The sequence below is a fragment of the Solanum stenotomum genome, chromosome 1 (assembly GCF_019186545.1).
Source record: "Solanum stenotomum isolate F172 chromosome 1, ASM1918654v1, whole genome shotgun sequence".
Lineage (NCBI taxonomy): Eukaryota > Viridiplantae > Streptophyta > Magnoliopsida > Solanales > Solanaceae > Solanum > Solanum stenotomum.
In genome coordinates this window covers 103,980,829-104,000,538 of record NC_064282.1, presented here as the reverse complement: position 1 = coordinate 104,000,538, position 19,710 = coordinate 103,980,829, and the positions used below count along the sequence as shown (strand labels likewise).

General features: G+C 32.8%; 1 protein-coding gene across 1 annotated transcript; it reads left to right on the top strand.

Moving 5' to 3' along the window:
* Positions 1–17,751: 17,751 nt before the first annotated feature.
* On the top strand, positions 17,752–18,345 carry LOC125860782 (uncharacterized). Its single transcript, XM_049540805.1, has 2 exons — positions 17,752–18,080; positions 18,168–18,345. Exons 1-2 carry the CDS (start codon positions 17,752–17,754, stop codon positions 18,343–18,345), a joined length of 507 nt encoding a protein of 168 aa, XP_049396762.1.
* Positions 18,346–19,710: the final 1,365 nt, after the last annotated feature.

Sequence of the window (19,710 nt, the reverse complement as noted above, 5' to 3'; positions counted from 1 at the left end):
TTAAATGACATATTTATGTACTATATGCCATAGATTTAATGTTGTCTGAGTTTTTCTTTAATTCTCGACATAGCAGGATATCAGTGCACTAAATTTTTCTCATTTTACTTATAGAACTTGGTAACTTTTCTATGCTTGATTCGGAATATGAGGGTCAAACTTATTGATGCATGCTGTAAATTTATTTGTAAAATCATTTATCTATTGATTGTTTTCTACATATTTATAAATTATAAAAAAATTATGATAAGCCATAATAATTATCAATTCAAAATAAAAAAAAATTACTCATTAGTCATTATAGTTCTCTAAATAATAATCAAAGACACATAAATTCAAAAAGAAGTAATCTCCATTACTTTGTAATTTGTAACCGGGTCAATTTGGGAAACAACCTATGTAATCAATCTAAAATTTAGACGGATTTGAGCTAAATATGTAACCAAAATTAATCCTTAAAATACGTTTTGACAAAAACAAAAAAACAGGGTACTCCACAAAGAGTAAAAAAAAAAGAAAAGATAATTTGAATTTTTCTTTCAAGTTTATTTGCGTTGGGAACAACTTCTGAGTTCTGACTTACGCGACTAGAAATTGAGAATTCTCGTTTGATTCATGCTTTTTTTTTGAATTGTGACCTTTTAAAAACCAAATATCATACCACTTTGTTTGATGTTTTATATGACTTGCCAAGGCTTACTTTGGACGTTTCTGATTGAATATTGTTTAACTAAAGTTTTATCTATGTGGCTTATGCTAACTTAAACATTTTTTTAAGGACAGGTAAACATTGATTAAAATTTAAAGGCATAATAGAAAAATGTTCCTTTTCATTTTACTTTAATTTTTATTTATACCTGCGGATTTTTAGTGTGCACAAATAGACATTAAACTGTATAAAGTTGAACAAGTAGATATATGTATCCTACACAGCCAAATTATTTCTATGTGACTTCCTATGTGAATTATTTCACCTATTATGCATATGTCTACTTGATCAATTTTATACAAATTTAAGTGTCTACTTGTGCACATTCAAAATTGAAGGTCATAGATTTCAGTTGAGACCAATTAAAGTGCAAATTTATGTATTTTNATGTGAATTATTTCACGTATTATGCATATGTCTACTTGATCAATTTTATACAAATTTAAGTGTCTACTTGTGCACATTCAAAATTGGAGGTCATAGATTTCAGTTGAGACCAGTTAAAGCGCAAATTTATGTATTTTGCCAAATTTAAATCATATAGATTTTCTTTGTTGATGTATATATGCGCTTGTCATGTATGGTTGAAATGCATGTAAAAATAAGTTAAAATTTCAGATAAGCTTAAATTTAAAACATAAGTTCCATATATTATCAAGAACAAAACTTTCCTTTCGTGCTCTAGCCTTTCTTGTAGATCTGGAAAGAAGCAAATACCAATTGAGGAGGAAAGTGTATTCGAGAATTTCCTGGGCATATATAGTAATCAATGATTTGCGAAGATTGCAACATTATTGTTGGAATCCCACATCGTTTGTGGGATGAGAATATGGACTACTTATATGGTCTTCGGTAATATAAAGAATTAGGTGAATATGTTAATGAGATTGAGTCGGAAAATGTTCCTTTGACTCTGGTATATGAGGCATAGGAACACGGTCATCCCGAGTCTTTCTAACATATTGATCTTTTTTTTTTTTAATAATGCTAGATGATATCTTGAAGTACCAATACTGCAATCTCTCACTAGATATATAAATTGGACTATCAAGAGAAGAAATAGAAGAAGATATAGGAGATAGTTGGACAAGGTGAATTTCCTACACACTTGGAGTTTCATGATACTTTTGTGGTTTTGTTAGAGTGGGATAGATCCCACATTGGTTGGAGAATGAATTGATGGTCAGCTTATATGGACTCAGGCAATTCCCCTTCACGAACTAGCTTTTTGGTATTGAGCTTGGTCCAGATTCCATATACTTACATGTCTCATGTTCTCTTCCTGTCCTTCCGAATATGGTTTGCCTAATTCTTTGACTGAATACTGTTGAAACGCAATGGTGTCTATAAATTTAAAACCCTAAGTAATATCTCTCGAGTCATCTCTTCCGTATTTTTCGAATAGGTTGCTAGCATCGGAGAAATATAGAAGAGATGATTGGACAAATATTTCTAGGTGTTATGTGGAAATGAGCTAATGCAAACAATTGGTATGTCCAATTAGCTTCGATATGTCGAACAATTGCAACTTCCGGATATGTAAGTTTTATAAAAAATATCATTGGGTACGTGTGCGATAACATTTTGGGAAAGACCAAGCAACATATGTATTTATCCTCTTCTTAGTAATCTAGAAGCACAATATGTTGGATAGGGGGCATTCTTTTCCTTTATGGTGCCACGCTTAGCTAGATTTCTGTCACATTATTCCTTGAACCGCTTCTTAACCAGGATGGAAATGTTTGTTGTTAACATCCAATTTTGGCTTAATATTTTCAAAGTTAATAATTTTTAAGTTTTATTCATTCAATCGTACAAATTGCATTTTTTCTAATTTTAAATTAGTTTACAGATTCTTATCCTTATTTTTCAAAATTTTAGATTTTTATCAGTTAAATTTTTTAATTACATTATTTTTTGTCACAATCCATTGAATATGTTGTGAATAGCCTGTCTTTCATTAAATTAATATTTTATATAAATTGCATTTTTACATGCCGTTCATTTTATTCGTTACATTTGTTAAAATTTATTTTATTTGTTACTTTTATTAATATTCATTTTTTTGTGGTTTTTGTACAGTCTAGAAATATATTTAAATACGGATAAGATTGCATAAGAAATATTTTATTAACAAGTGATTTTAGCCCNTTTTTCTAATTTTAAATTAGTTTACAGATTCTTATCCTTATTTTTCAAAATTTTAGATTTTTATCAGTTAAATTTTTTAATTACATTATTTTTTGTCACAATCCATTGAATATGTTGTGAATAGCCTGTCTTTCATTAAATTAATATTTTATATAAATTGCATTTTTACATGCCATTCATTTTATTCGTTACATTCGTTAAAATTCATTTTATTTGTTACTTTTATTAATATTCATTTTTTGTGGTTTTTGTACAGTCTAGAAATATATTTAAATACGGATAAGATTGCATAAGAAATATTTTATTAACAAGTGATTTTAGCCCACAATTTTAAGATAGTGGTGTTGTACTAAGACAATTTTTGGTCATTAAGTTAGTGGTGATGAATAAGATTTTAGAGAATGAGTGTAATTTTCAGATTTTTTAGACTTATAGAAATTCTCAAGTGTTCATAAATTTCTAGTGATAAGTTCACCAGAGCTCTGTCAGGATCCGACAAGTCCATCACCAAATACCCCTTTTTTTTCCATTTTCCCGGCAGAATTCACCCAAACAAGCAGGGATCCCAGCCCTTTTCTCCGGTAAAACTCCAACAATATTTGAAATCTCTTTTCCCTTTTTTGTCTTTTTTTTAGGGATAAGGCAGAAGTATCCCTAGCCTATGACCGAAATTTCAGAGACACACCTAATCTTAATTAAGGTCCTATTACACTCTGAACTCATTTTTTCGTAATTTTGTGCACCTTTTGTGTTGACGTGATACTTTCAACTACCCAATTTAGTTGTGTTTGTACACACTAGCCCACCACGTGTGTAAATATTATTTTTAATTTTTTTAAAAAATTAAAAATTAATTTTAAAAAAATAGTTTTTTTTCGTAATTCTTTTTTAATATTTTTCTTTACAAAATGTTTTTATTTCCCTTATCTAGTATTTAAATAAAGTTAATACACATTTTTTTTAGCTTGTATCAATTTTTTAACCTACATTCATTGTTATTCTCTTTAATTAATCTATTGATTTTATTTTCTTTATCTTTTGTTTTGATTTGATTTCAATTTAATTCCAAATGTCTTGTGTCTAAAATAAGTTAATTTTGAACAGATATCACAATAAGTGAAGAAACTTAAATAAAACATAAAAAAAAATTAAAACGTTAAAACGTTAAAATTAATGGACACTTTAAATTATTTTTAAAAAAAACATACACATAATTTTTTAAAAATAATTAAAAGTGAAAAGATAATAAATTAATTAAAAAATTTTTAAAGTGAAAATAAATTAAAATAAATAGTTTAAAAAGAAATAAATAAAAATAGTTATATATATATATATATAATTTTTAATATCAATTAATATGTGTGCTAACTAATTGTCTCTTATCCTTTTTTTTTTTTATATATATATATATAAATCATTACTTTATGTTTATGTTTTTTTTGGGTAAAATTTGCTCAATTTTGACTGTGTTGATTACTTTCATTCATACTGTATTATTAATATTTTTGTGTTTGGACTAATTTCCTTTTCACTATTTTTGACGATTTTTGTTAGAATGGTTCAAATTTTTAAATTTCTTATTTTTTAAATTTCGAATATATTTTTATCCCTACCACCAAACAACCCCCTGTAACACCCCATAATTTTTTTTTGAACTAAGATTCGAACCATTCTAACAAAAATTTTCTTAAGTGTTAAGGTCACTAGATGTAGCACCTTGAGTTCCAAGAAGAACTAAGAAAATTCAGTCAAGTCATTCCTAAGTTCCTCTAAGTTTTGGGTCAACTTCAAACGATCATAACATTTGGTACATGATGAGTTAGGTGGGCCATAAGATATTAAATGAAATTTATTTGAATTATCTTTCCAATGCTACCGAGTTTGCTAAGTTTTGAGTTCGGATGAGTGAGATATCCCCTTTTGAAGTCAGGCTGTCCATTTAATAAAAGTTACCCTAAAATAGTATGGGGTATTTTGGTCTGGTCCTTACCCAATCAGATTTAATTCGTTTTTAGTAAGGTTTTAGGGGCCTAATCTGATTAGGTTCAATTTTATAATCCTAATATACGCCTAGGGTTTTAGTTGAGAGTTCAAGAAGAGAAAATATGAGAAAAGAGGAGAGGATCAAAGCATTCGTTGGAGTTCTTGAGATTTCGGTTGCGAATTTCGCCAAGGGTTAATCCCTAAGAGGTATGCAAGCTTCCATAGTGTTGAGTTTGTTCACCCATACACCAATCATATTAATTTCACGTTAGATTCGTTCTAGAAAATTGAAAGTTTGATGTTCTTGAATTGTGTTCTTGAAATTGGCATTCGTTCTTGAGTTTAGATGAGATTGATAAGTTTTTGAGGAAATCGTGGTGATTTTAGAGTTGTGTTTGATTAGATTCTTGTGTACATGTATTGTGTATCTGAATCTAAAGATAAATTTAGAAAAAAAATCAAATTTAGGCGAATTAGGGTTAGAAAACAAGGAAGAAAAAATCAGACAGAAAACTAGTACTTGGTCCGCGTCGCGAACCTGTTCCTCAGAAGTGAAATTTAAACATCCGCATCGCGGAGAGATTGCAGATTCCACTGTTTCAAAAATTATTTCGACCAAGCAGCATAATTCATCTCTGTGTCGCGGACTTGCTCGCCAACAGTGTTTTTCAACCATTTCTCATGATTAATTATCTAAAACACTTTTAGTCATCAAGATATCTTTCCTATCACAAATCATAACCTTGAATTCATAATTCAAATTCGAGGTAGTGCTAAGAATTAAGTCTTGAGAGTTCTTTCGAGTGTTTTGAGAAAGTCCCTCTGAGTTTTTGAGGAGTCTTGTAAAACTTCTGAGAACTTGTTTCAAAACTCAAGTAAGTGAGTATTAGAATGAGGAGAATGTAATCATAAGTCTACTTTATCATCACGAGATCCTTCATATGATGAACCATAACTCTTGAATTCATAATTCACATTCAAGAGAGAGTTAAGAGTAGAGTTCAAGAAAGTCTTTGTGTTCAAATGTGAATCCTTTGTGATCAACTATCAACTTGAACTAAGTTTTGAGAAAGTAAGTATGGGAATGAGGAGTCGTATACATGAGTTCCATATTATTGTTGAGACCCTCGAGTCGAGTCGTTCATGCCCATAAACTGCATGAACTCCATAATTTTAGTATTGTTGAGAGGAGCTAGTAGTATCTTCAAGTTCTAAGTCTTGAGTATTGAGTTCATAATCCTTTTTGAGATTATATTCCTAATCATGGGACTATTACATGTTACCTCTGAAGTCCTTGAGTTGAGTAGTTCATGCCCATAACTCCGCATGAACCCTATAAGTCGAGAAGTCTTGAGATGAGAAGTATATTTGAGTCCTTGAGTGAGTTGTTCATGCCCATAATTCCGCATGAACCATCTGAATTGACAATTCTTGAAATGAGTAGTATCATTGAAGTTATTGAGTTCTATCTATGATTATTGATAACCTTGAATTGAGTCGTTCACATCCATAATTCGGCATGAATCATAGTTTAAGAAGTCTTTTACAAATGCTTTAAACCTGTTTTAAGACTTGCACTTTTAGTTGAGTAAAGAGTAACAAATGAAGTTCATTTTCTTCAAAAGAGTATATGAGAACTATGTATTTCCAAAGAGCAAATGTTTTCACATTTAAACAAGAAAGGAAACACTGATTTCCAAAAGAGACTTTGAGCTAGTTTTTGAGTAAAGAGTGAATGTTTTCACATTTAAGCAAGAGAGGAAACACTGATTTTCAAGAGAGCCTTGGGCTAGTTTTTGAGAAATTATCTCAAACCACAAAAAGAGTTATGTTTTTAAACATGTATGCTAGTTACATTTTGGGAGTAGTATTGAACATCGATTTAGGGACAATTTGAGTTGAGATAATTCAAAGTCTCCATAAACCGTGTAGCCAATATAGGTAGAAAAGGGTCATACTTGTTAAATGATTTCTTAGTGCTTTTTAGCATAGACTAGTGGATCCACTTAGTATTTAGGTTCTATACCCCCGACATGGTATAGGATGGCCCTGACAGCATGAGGCAAGACGTTGTATCATCACATTGCTCATAATTTTGTGCATATTCAAAATTGGAGGTCATAGATTTCAGTTGAGACCAGTTAAAGCACAAATTTATGTATTTTTCCAAATTTAAATCATATAGATTTTCTTTGTTGATGTATATATGTGCTTGTTATGTATGGTTGAAATGCATGTAAAAATAAGTTAAAATTTCAGTCATGTTTGTCTGATAGTATTTTTGTTCTTCAAATTCTAACACTCAAATATACACCAAATAAGCTTAAATTCAAAACATAAGTTCCATATATTATGAAGAACAAAACTTTCCTTTCATGCTCTAGCCTTTCTTGTAGATCTGGAAAGAAGCAAGTACCAATTGAGGAGGAAAGTGTATTCGAGAATTTCCTGGGCATATATAGTAATCAATGATTTGCGAAGATTGCAACATTATTGTTGGAATCCCACATCGTTTGTGGGATGAGAATATGGACTCCTTATATGGTCTTCGGTAATATAAAAAATTAGGTGAATATGTTAATGAGATTGAGTCGAAAAATGTTCCTTTGACTCTGGTAGATGAGGCAAAGGAACACTGTCATCCCCAGTCTTTCTAACATATTGATCTTTTTTTTTTTTTAATAATGCTAGATGATATCTTGAAGTACCAATACTGCAATCTCTCACTAAATATATAAATTGGACTATCAAGAGAAGAAATAGAAGAAGAAATAGGAGATAGTTGGACAAGGTGAATTTCCTACACACTTGGAGTTTCATGATACTTTTGTGGTTTTGTTAGAGTGGGATAGATCCCACATTGGTTGGAAAATTCCCCTTCACGAACTAGCTTTTTGGTATTGAGCTAGGTCCAGATTCCATATATTTACATGTCTCATGTTCTCTTCCTGTCCTTCCGAATGAGCTAATGCAAACAATCGGTATGTCCAATTAGCTTCGATATGTTGAACAATTGCAACTTCCGAATATGTAAGTTTTATAAAAAATATCATTGAATACGTGTGTGACAACATTTTGGAAAAGACCAAGCAACATATGTATTTATCCTCTTCTTAGTAATCTAGATGCACACTATGTTGGATAGGGGGCATTCGTTTCCTTTATGGTGCCACGCTTAGCTAGATTTCTGTCACATTATTCCTTGAACCGCTTCTTAACTAGGATGGAAATGTTTGTTGTTAACACCCAATTTTGGCTTAACATTTTCAAAATTAGTAATTTTTAAGTTTTATTCATTCAATTGTACAAATTGCATTTTTTCTAATTTTAAATTAGTTTATAGATTCTTATCCTTATTTTTCAAAATTTTAGATTTATATCAGTTAAATTTTTTAATTACATTATTTTTTGTCACATTGAATATGTTGTGAATAACTTGTCTTTCATTAAATCATTATTTTATATAAATTGCATTTTTACATGCCATTCATTTTATTCGTTACATTTGTTAAAATTCATTTTATTTGTTACTTTTATTAATATTCTTTTTTTGTGCAGTCTAGAAATATATTTAAATACGTATAAGATTGCGTACAAAAATATTTTATTAACAAGTGGTTTTAGCCCATGATTTTAAGATAGTGATATTGTACTAAGACAGTTTTTGGCCATTAAGTTAGTGATGATGAATAAATCGATTTTAGAGAATGAGTGTAATTTTCAGATCTTTTAGACTTATAGAAATTTCTCAAGTGTTCATAATTTTCTGGTGACAAGTTCATCAGAGCTCTGTCGGGATCCGACAAGTCCATCACCAAATACCCCTTTTTTTTCCATTTTCCTGGCAGAATTCACCCAATCAAGTAGGGACCCCAGCCCTTTTCTCCGGTAAAACTCCAACAGTATTTCAAATCTCTTTTCCCTTTTTTGTCTCTTTTTTCAGGTTTAAGGCATAAGTACCCCTAGCTTATGACCGAAATTTCAGAGACACACCTAATCTTAATTAAGGTCCTATTACCCACTGAACTCATTTTTTTTGTAATTTTGTGCACCTTTTGTGTTGATGTGACACCTTCAACTATCCAAGTTAGTTGTGTTTGTAGACACTATTCCGCCATGTGTTTAAATATTATTTTTTATTATTTTTTTATTTTTTAATTAAAAATTAATTTTAAAAAAATAATTATTTTTCTTAATTCTTTTTTAATATTTTTCTTTACAAAATATTCTTATTTTCTTTATCTAGTATTTAAATAAAGTTAATACACATTTTTTTTACCTTTTATCATTTTTTTACCTACATTCATTGTTATTCTCTTTTATTAATCTATTGATTTTATTTTCATTGTCTTTCGTTTTGATTTTATTTTAATTTAATTCCAAATGTCTTGTATCTAAAATAAGTTAATTTTGAACATATATCATAATAAGTGAAGAAAATTAAATAAAACATAAAAAAAAATTTAAAACGTGAAAATGTTAAAATTAAAGGACACTTTAAATTATTTTAAAAAAAAACATACACATAATTTTTTAAAAATAATTAAAAGTGAAAAGATAATAAATTAATTAAAAAAAAGTTTAAAGTGAAAATAAATTAAAATAAATATTTTAAAAAGAAATAAATTAAAATAATTATATATATATAATTTTTTTTAATATCTATTAATATGTATGCTAACTAATTGTGTCTTATCCCTTTTTTTTTATATATATATAAATCATTACTTTATGTTTATGTTTTTTTTTGGGTAAAATTTGCTCAATTTTGACTGTGTTGATTACTTTCATTCATACTGTATTATTAATATTTTTGTGTTTGGACTAATTTCCTTTTCATTATTTTTGACGATTTTTGTTAGAAAGGTTCAAATTTTTAAATTTTGAATATATTTTTATCCCTACCACCAAACAATCCCCCTGTAACACCCGGATTATTTTTTGAACTAAGATTTGAACCATTCTAACAAAAAATTTCTTAAGTGTGAAGGTCACTAGATGTAGCACCTCGAGTTCCAAGAAGAACTAAAAATTCACTCAAGTCATTCCTAAGTTCCTCTAAGTTTTGGGTCAACTTCAAACGATCATAACATTCGGTACATGATGAGTTAGGTGGACCATAAGATATTAAATGAAATTTCTTTGAATTATGTTTCCAACGCTATCGAGTTTGCTATGTTTTGAGTTCGGATGAGTGAGATATCCCCTTTTGAAGTCAGGCTGTCCATTTAAGGAAAGTTACCAGAAAATAATATGGGGTATTTTGGTATTTTCCTTACCCAATCAGATTTAATTCGTTTTTAGTATGGTTTTAGGGGTCTAATATGATTAGGTTCAATTTTGCAATCCTAATATACGCCTAGGGTTTTAGTTGAGAGTTCAAGAAGAGAAAAGAAGAGGAAAGAGGAGAAAGAGGAGAGGATCAAAACATTCGTTGAGGTTCTTGAGATTTCACTTGCAAATTTCGCCAAGGGTTAATCCTTAAGAGATATGTAAGCTTCCATAGTGTTGAGCTTGTTCACCCACGCACCAATCATATTTATTTCAGCGTTAAATTCGTTCTAGAAAGTTGAAGTTTGATGTTCTTGAATTGTGTTCTTGGAATTGGCTTTCGTTCTTGAGTTTAGATGAGATTGATAAGTTTTTGAGGAAATCGTAGTGATTTTGGAGTTGTGTTTGATTAGATTCTTGTGTACATGTATTGGGTATCTGAATTTAAAGAGAAATTTAGAAAAATAATGAAAAATAATCAAATTTAGGTGAATTAGGGTGGAAGAAAAAGTCAGACAGAAAACCAGTACTTGGTCCGCGTCGCGAACATGTTCCTTAGAAGTGAAATTTCAATCTCCGCATCGCGGAGAGATNATAATGAAAAATAATCAAATTTAGGTGAATTAGGGTTAGAAAACGAGGAAGAAAAAGTCAGACAGAAAACCAGTACTTGGTCCGCGTCGCGAACCTGTTCCTTAGAAGTGAAATTTCAATCTCTGCATCGCGGAGAGATTGTAGACTCCACTGTTTCAAAAATTATTTCGACAAAGCAGCATAAATCATCTCCGCGTCGCGGACATGCTCCCCCAATAGTGTTTTTCAACCGTTTCTCATGATTAATTATCTAAAACACTTTTAATCATCAAGATATATTTCCTATCACAGATCATAACCTTGAATTCATAATTCAAATTCAAGGTAGAGCTAAGAGTTAAGTCTTGAGAGTTTTTTCTAGTGTTTTGAGAAAGTCCCTTTGAGTTTTTGAGGAGTCTTCTAAAACTTCTAATAACTTGTTTCAAGACTCGAGTATGTGAGTATGAGAATGAGGAGAATGTAATCACGAGTCTACTTTATCATCACGAGATCCTTCATATGATGAACCATAACTCTTGAATTCATAATTCACATTTAAGAGAGAGTTAAGAGTAGAGTTCAAGAAAGTCTTTGAGTTCAAATGTGAATCCTTGGAGATCAACTATCGATTGGAACTAAGTTTTGAGAAAGTAAGTATGGGAATGAGAAGAGTCGTATACATGAGTTCCATATTATTGTGGAGACCCTCGAGTCGAGTCATTCATGCCCGTAAACCGCATGAACTCCATAATTTTAGTATCGTTGAGAGGAGCTAGTAGTATCTTCAAGTTCTAAGTCTTGAGTATTGAGTTCATAATCCTTTTTGAGATTATATTCCTAATCATGGGACTATTACAGGTTACCTATGAATTCCTTGAGTTGAGTAGTTCATGCCTATAACTCCGCATTAGCCCTATAAGTCGAGAAGTCTTGAGATGAGAAGTATATTTGAGTCCTTGAGTGAGTTGTTCATGCCCATAATTCCGCATGAACCCTCTGAGGTGAAAATTCTTGAAATGAGTAGTATCATTGAAGTTATTGAGTTCGAAGTATTGAGTTCTATCTATGGTTATTGAAAACCTTGAATTGAGTTGTTGACATCCATAATTCAGCATGAATCCTATTCTAAGAAGTCTTTTACAAATGCTTTAAACTTGTTTTAAGATTTGCGTTTTTAGTTGAGTAAAGAGTAACAAATGAAGTTCATTTTCTTCAAAAGAGTATATGGGAACTATGTATTCCCAAAGAGCAAATGTTTTCACATTTAAACAAGAAAGGAAACACTGATTTCCAAAAGAGACTTTGAGCTAGTTTTTGAGTAAAGAGTGAATGTTTTTACATTTAAGCAAGAGAGGAAACACTGATTTCCAAGAGAGCCTTTGGGCTAGTTTTTGAGAAATTATCTCAAACCACAAAAATACTTATGTTTTTAAACATATGAGCTAGTTACATTTTGGGAGTTGTATTGAGCATCGATTTAGGGACAATTTGAATTCAGATAATTCAAAGTCTCCATAAACCGTGTAGCTAGCATGGGTAGTAAAGGGTTATACTTGTTAAATGATCTGTTAGTGCTTTTTAGAATAGACTAGTGAATCCACTTAGTAGTTAGGTTCTATACCCCCGACAAGGTATATGATGGCCATGGCAACATGAGGCAAGATGTTGTATCATCACATAGCTCATAGTGATGATTGTCGGTTAGAGAAACTGCTACAAAGATATTTTGTATTTATATATATATATATATATATATATAGAGAGAGAGAGAGAGAGAGAGAGAGTTTACTTTGTATTTTCATATACAAGCAGAGTTTATCTTGTTTCCTTGCATACAAACTGAGTTACTATTGTATTCTTTAATACATTGAGTTGTTTTATACTATTTTAAAAGCTTTCCATTTATTGCATATGTATTATTGCTCTATATTGAGTTGAGTATCCAAATTTGAGTATATAGAGTTGAGTATATAGAGTTGAGTACCCAAAGTTGAGTATCTAAAAATTGAGTTGAGCCTTATTTCACTGAGTTGAATACTTTATTATTGAGTTGAGCCTTATTTCACTAAGTTGAATACCTTATTGTTGAGTTAAGCCTTATTTCACTAAGTTGAATTCCTTATTGTTGAGTTGAGCCTTATTTCACTGAGTTGAATATCTTATCTTTGACTTGAGTATCTTATTCTTGAGTTGAGTTTTTTATTCTTGAGTTGAGTGTCTTATTCTTGAGTTGAGTTTAGTTGAGTGAGTTGAGAAGAGGTATGTATGTTCTTTTTTATCAAGTTCAAGCTTATGTTATGCTTTTGAATTCCCCTTACATTCTCCTACATTCGATGTACTGAGCCATTTGTCCTGCATCATTTCATGATGCTGATACAGGTTTTCAGGATCATCAACAAGCACTTCATTGATACCACATGCAGTTCAAGTTAGCTATGGTGAGCCTTCTTGCTTTCAGAGGATTCCACTTTTACTTTCAATTATATCAGTTGTTAGGATGTCGTGGGTCTTGTCTCGACTTCCATCTTTGTCAGTTAGAGGCTTCATAGATAGACATATTTTAAAGACTTGAGTTGCTTATCGTTGGCTAGTTGAATGTTTTATTTATATTCAGGGTATATCATTTGAGTTAAAACTTTGTATTTGAGTTTCATGAATTCTATTTAGTTTTTAAGCTTTTGTATGCTTGAGTTAGTCTCCCACTTGTAGTCAGCCAGGATGAGGGTTCACTTGGGGACCATCAATGGTTCTCGAGTGCCGGCCACGTCCAGGGTGTTGGTTCAGGTCGTGACACCCCCCACCCTCAAGCAAAAAAAATAATTATAAATTGCGTTTGGAAAATGTTTCTAAATTTAAGATTTCGTTTATCTCTCTCAACCCCTACCCCCCCTCCCCCTCCAAAAAAAAATTTCTTTTGTCAAATATTTCAATTTTTTAAAAAAATTTGACGCAACTCCCTCCTCCCCAGCTCCTCCCTAACCCCTCCCCACCAAGGCCACCCAACCTATGTTACCCCCTCCCCCGCCAGCCTATCAATTATTTTTTTAAATTTTTTTTTGGGAAATATTTTAAGGCCACCCCACCCCCAACCCCCGTCGGACGCCACCCCCACCCAATCTATCCCATCAATATTTCAAATTTAATTTTTTATGCCAATCCCATCCCTATCCCACCCCCACCCAAGCCACCCCTATAAAAAAATAGAGTCTGGAAAATATTTCAAATTTAAAAGATTTCATATTTAATGCCACCACTCCAAACCTCCAGCAGCCCCTCTGCGAGCCCATCAAATTTTATTTTATTCAAAAGAAAAGTTCTTGGAAAAAAACTTCCTGGGTCAGGTCCTGGGTTAAATCTCAAGGTCAGATTTTTGAACGGTCATCGAGGTCTTTTCCTAGTTTGAGTATCGGGGTCGGGTCCTAGATCAATTAGCGGGATTGATTTTCGTATCAAAAATATTTTCCTAAAGATTGATTTTTCCTCTCAACCCAAAAATATAAGATATTTTATGAAAAATATTTTTCATTCACCAACCAAATATTAAAAAATATTTTCCAGAAAATAGTTTCTACTCACCAACCAAACATTAGAAAATAAGATAAAAATTCACTTGTTTTCCAAGAAATCATTTTCTACGAAAACATTTTCCTTCATACCAAACACACCCTAAATCATTATTTTATGTTAAATTGCATTTTTAAATGCCATTCATTTTATTCGTTACATTTGTTAATAGTCATTTATTTGTTACTTTTATTAATATTCACTAGTGTACGTGCCCGCGCGTTGCGCGAATAAATTTAAATACAGATAAGATTGCATACGTAGATACTTTATGGACAAATGGTTTTACCCACAATTTTAAGATAATGTATTGTACTATGACAATTTTCATTTTTCTATTTAAAGAATTTCTTGGTCATTAAGTTAGTGGTGGTGGATAAGATTTTAGAGAATGAGTGTAATTTTCAGATTTTTTAGTCTTATAGAAATTTCTTCAAGTGTTCATAATTTTCTAGTGACAAGTTTCCCGAAGCTCCGTTGGGATCCGGCAAGTTCACCACCAAACACCCCTTTTGTATGTGAAATGAGGTCAAGTTAAAAGGGTATATTCCTACCTAAAATATTATATTGGAAGAGTGAATTATGTAGAAGTGTGGCTTTTCATTTTGCAAGGGTTAGTAGTTACAAAAAATATTATATTGGACGTGGACATACTAGTGGAAGTTTTTGTCTATTTAATTATGTTCGATCCAAAAGCTTTCCTTTCATGCTCTAGACTTTCTTGTAGATCTTGAAAGAAGCAAGGACCGTCTGAGGAGGAAAGTGTATTCGAGAATTTCCTGGACATATATAGTAATCAATGAGTTTCAAAGATTGCAACATTATTGTTGGAGTCCCACACCGTCTGTGGGATGGGAATATGGACTCCTTATATGGTCTCCGGTAATATGAAGGATAAGGTGAATATGCTAATGAGATTGTGTCCAGAAATGTTCCTTTGACTCTGGTATATGCAGCAAAGAAACACTGTTGTCCTCAATCTTTATAACATAAGCACCTTTTTTTTAATAATGCTGGATGATATCTTGAAGTAACGATGTTGAAATCTCTCACTAAATATAGTAATTGGACGATCAAGAGAAGAAGTAGAAGAAGAAGAAATAGTAGATAGTTGGGCAAGTTGAATTTCCTATATATTTGGGACTATTATTGTCTGATTGTACTATTTTCTCTTCCTCTTCCCGAGTCGTAAGGGCATCTTGTCTCTTTTCTTTCCACGTACACCTGGATGAGTTTTACTAAATGCAATATACTCACACAAACTCAACAATCAAAGCTTCAATAGAGAAAATGAAGACTCACACAAACTACATTTTGATGTGATCTCTCTATAAAAGGTGAGTTATATGTCTCTACTGATATTGGTATTGAAATGTTTGAGCTTTTTTTTTTATGGATTTATGATTTTTTTTCTTAATTAAAAAGCACTTGAGGAGAGCTAAACAAAAGCGGATCTAGAATTTTGCGCAAGGTTGCGTTTTGTGATAATTGATACAAAACTTAACATTGTTATAAGTTTGTAAAGATTTACCCAAGAATATAAGTAGTTCACATTACCTTGTACGGATTGATAAAATGATGAATATCTTTATATGTAGAAATAATTTTTTTTTATTACAAATGAAGTTAATGCACTTGTGACGTTCTTTGTTGTTTTTTTCCTCGTAAAGCCATGGGACCTAAGGAAGAGCATTATGAAAAAGAGGTCATGAGAAAGTCCTAAAAGATGATGCAAATGGAATATCAACCGATCAATTCGGAGAAAGTTCCTTTGTTCTACCTAACCCTGCATGGATTTACTTGTTGGATTGCGATCCCACAAACTCGTCTAATGAGGAGGAATGGAAGGCCGAAGGAGAGAAGTCAGAGCGTTGTGAAAAGTCAACATGAAAAGAAAATCATCATCGAGACTAGAGAAATTTCAATGAAAATTTTACAATAAGAACAACGAAACAAAGCTTCGATATGAAAATGTGAAAAAGTACAAGTGAGTTAGATAGGGAATAAGAAGACACACATGTCTTATGTAACATAATACACGTAGGACACCACATATCACGAAAAATTATCATGTAGGACAGCATATAGGACGAATGTATCTATTTGTTCATTTTTTTTCATGTTTAAGTATCTTTTTGTGCGCATCCAAAACTAGAGGGCATAGATATAAGTTGAGTCCAAGTTAAATGACATATTTATGTATTATATGCCATAGATTTAATGTTGTCCGAGTTTTTCTTTAATTCTCGACATAGCAGGATATCAGTGCACTAAATTTTTCTCATTTTACTAATAGAACATGGTAACTTTTCTATGCTTGATTCGGAATATGAGGGTTGATCTTAGGCATATTTATATGCCTAAGTTGTCAATAATTGCCCATAAGTCAATTAGATCGAAGGATGATCTCTAGTCATTAGCTTAATTTTTGGTGTAACTTGTGATGATTGTACACTTACACACATGATTAGTTGTTTCAGGAACTCTCAAGGGAATGTGAGTCAACTTGAAGAAAAGATATGTAAATGAGCATGAAAAGCGGCCAAGGATGAAGATCCCAGGGTCAGGCGCACTGCTAGGCGCGAGGCGCCAAGGGCCAACATTTAGAAACGCCTCTCAGGCGCTCTAAGAGGCACGATGCACCTGGGACAAATATTCAGAGATGCCTCTTAGGAGTGCTGAGAGGCGTGTCGCGCTAAGGAGGAAACTTCAGAGGCAAGTTTGAGGCGCGATGCTAGGCGCAGCTCCCCACCATGATGCCGACTTTTCCAGTGTAAATACAACTAAAAAGGACTCGTTGTTGGTTTAGGATTGGGTCTTAGTTTTTCTAATTATTATAAATAGACCCTTAGGGTTCATTAGTAAGGGTTCGACTTTTGATTTAGCGTGCAAGAGAAAGACTTCAAGTTTGTAATAGGTTTTAATCCTTGAACTCTCTTATTTTCTGGAAATTGTGTGAACTATTGTATTTTCTTGTTTACTAATATCATGAGTAGCTAAATGCCCTAGTTCTGGGGGCTGTAGCTACGAATAGATTGTTGATTATTAAAGACTTTATGAATTAATTATAGGTTGTCATTATAAGTTAGTTTTATATTCTTGTTTTAGTATTTCTTGACTGGTCATCTAGAGATAAATCTATTGTTTAACCTTAAAATCGGGATTGGAGAGGTTAGATAGACCAGAGTATATAGAGAGCTTGATCGACCCGTTAAGTCGAGGTGATTTGTGTTCAGGAGTGACGCCCGGATGAACAACTCGCATGGTTACGAAATAGGATGATATATAAATGCTCGTCAATTAGTCTATTTATCCCCGCTCGCCCGGATGAACAACTCGCTGGGAAATAACCCTCGTTATTCACTCGCTTTGGCACTCCAAGGGCAATTATAAATGATGGAGGTAAGCATTTCATCAACTATCTTGTTAAGAATCTTCTTGCTAAGTATGGTATTCGTCATAAGGTTGCTACAACTTACCATCCTCAAACGAGTGGCCAAATGGAGGATTCGAATAGAGAGGTGCAGCAAATTTTACAGAAAACAGTGACTGCGCAAAGGAAGGATTGGTCTGATAAACTAGATGATGCATTGTGGGCATATAGGACTGCATATAAGACACCAATAGGGACTTCTCCCTATCACATAGTATTTGGGAAAGCCTGTCACCTTCCGGCGGAATTAGAACATCAAGCATATTGGGCAATCAAGAAGTTGAACTTAGACCCCGAGCTAGCCGGTAAAGAAAGAGTGAATCAGTTGCATGTACTTGAGGAGTTTAGGCTCCACGCATATGAGAATGCTAAGCTATACAAAGAAAAGACGAAGAGGTAGCATGACAAGCATATTGTAGCTCATACCTTCAATCTAGGAGATAAGGTACTACTCTTTAACTCTAGACTAAGGTTATTTCCCAGAAAACTAAGGTTGAAGTGGAGTGGTCCTTTTGAAGTGGTCAGAATGACGCAATATGGGGTTGATGAACTTAAAGGTAAGACTGGCCTTACTTTCTTGATCAATGGGCAAAGGGTGAAACACTATTTCGGTAAAGATGCAGATCATGATCGGGAAGCTCTTGATCTAAATGATGAATGATCCAAGCTGCGTCGTGCTGTGACATTAAATCAAGCGCTACATGGGAGGCAACCTAGTTGATTTTTTTAAATTGATTTAGCTTAGTTTAAATTCGTAGAATTTAGGAAATTCTTTTAGTTTGTTGTTTTAGTTAAATAGGATTTTTAATTACTCGTAACTTAGCTTGTAATAATATATATATATATATATATATATATATGAAATCACTGAAGCCAAGCGCACTGGCTGGTGCGCCGTGCCAGGCGCAACAATTCAGAAGGCCAGATGGGGCACGCTGAGAGACGCGTCGCCCCTCCGATCGTGCCACCACCCTGATTTCTTAAAAAACCGGGTTTTGACCCGGTTCAACCCCAACCACTACCCTTAAAACCCCCAAATCCCTAAATTAGTGCCCATTCTCCTAAATTCCAACCGACTTCCCTCAACTTTTCTCCATTCTTCTTCCCTAACTCTTCTCATTCCTCCATTAAAAGTTCCACCAAAGCTTTTCTTTTTCTTCTTCCCCACCACCAACTATAAACTTGTCTACTTCCCTACTTCTCTTCCATTTCTAAACCATCAGTCCCCACCAATTTTTTTTTTCTTTTTCTCTTCTCCTCACTGGCCAACCCTAGCCCCCCTCCCAAATTTTTCTAATTTTTTTCCTTTTCTCTAGTTTTCTTTTCTTAACAGTTTACAATGGCACCAAAAGCCAAAAATGTGGCAATTTCGAAGAGAAGTAGAAAGGTTGAAGAATCCGAGTCCGGAAATCGGGAACTAGTCCGGAAATTTGGTAAAAAGGCGGTAGAGCGGTATGGTTGGGAATGGTTTAAGTGTCAGCGCGAACCAAAGTATATGGGCGACGAATACGTCCATGAGGTAAGGTTGCAATCTTAATTTTCTGATATTTATCGGACTGTGCTTGATTTGGGGCTGAGATTTATTTTTGACCATCCGGGAGATTGTAATCTGTCTTTAGTTCGTGAGTTTTATGCGAATTGGCTCACTGAAACTAAGTATAAAACTGTTTCGATCAAAGGTAAGGATGTGAAGTTCAATGCTACTATTCTAAATGAATTTCTAGGGACCCCGAATTGTGATTCTGATGCATTTATTACATTGAAGGATAAACCTCCTTATAGGGATATCCGTCATACTTTATGTGGGGTATAGTCCACGGCTAGGTAAGAGCGTAGCAAGGATACGGGGAGACATAATACCCTCCATTATGCTAATTTCAATCAAGTTGCTAGGGTGTGGTTAAAAATAGTGTGTAGCGTGCTACTACCCGCCAAACATCTGACAGAGGTAACAAGGGATAGGGTGGTGTTGGTTTATATGCTGATGAAAGGGTTGCCCATTAATGTAGGGGCGATCCTTAGACAA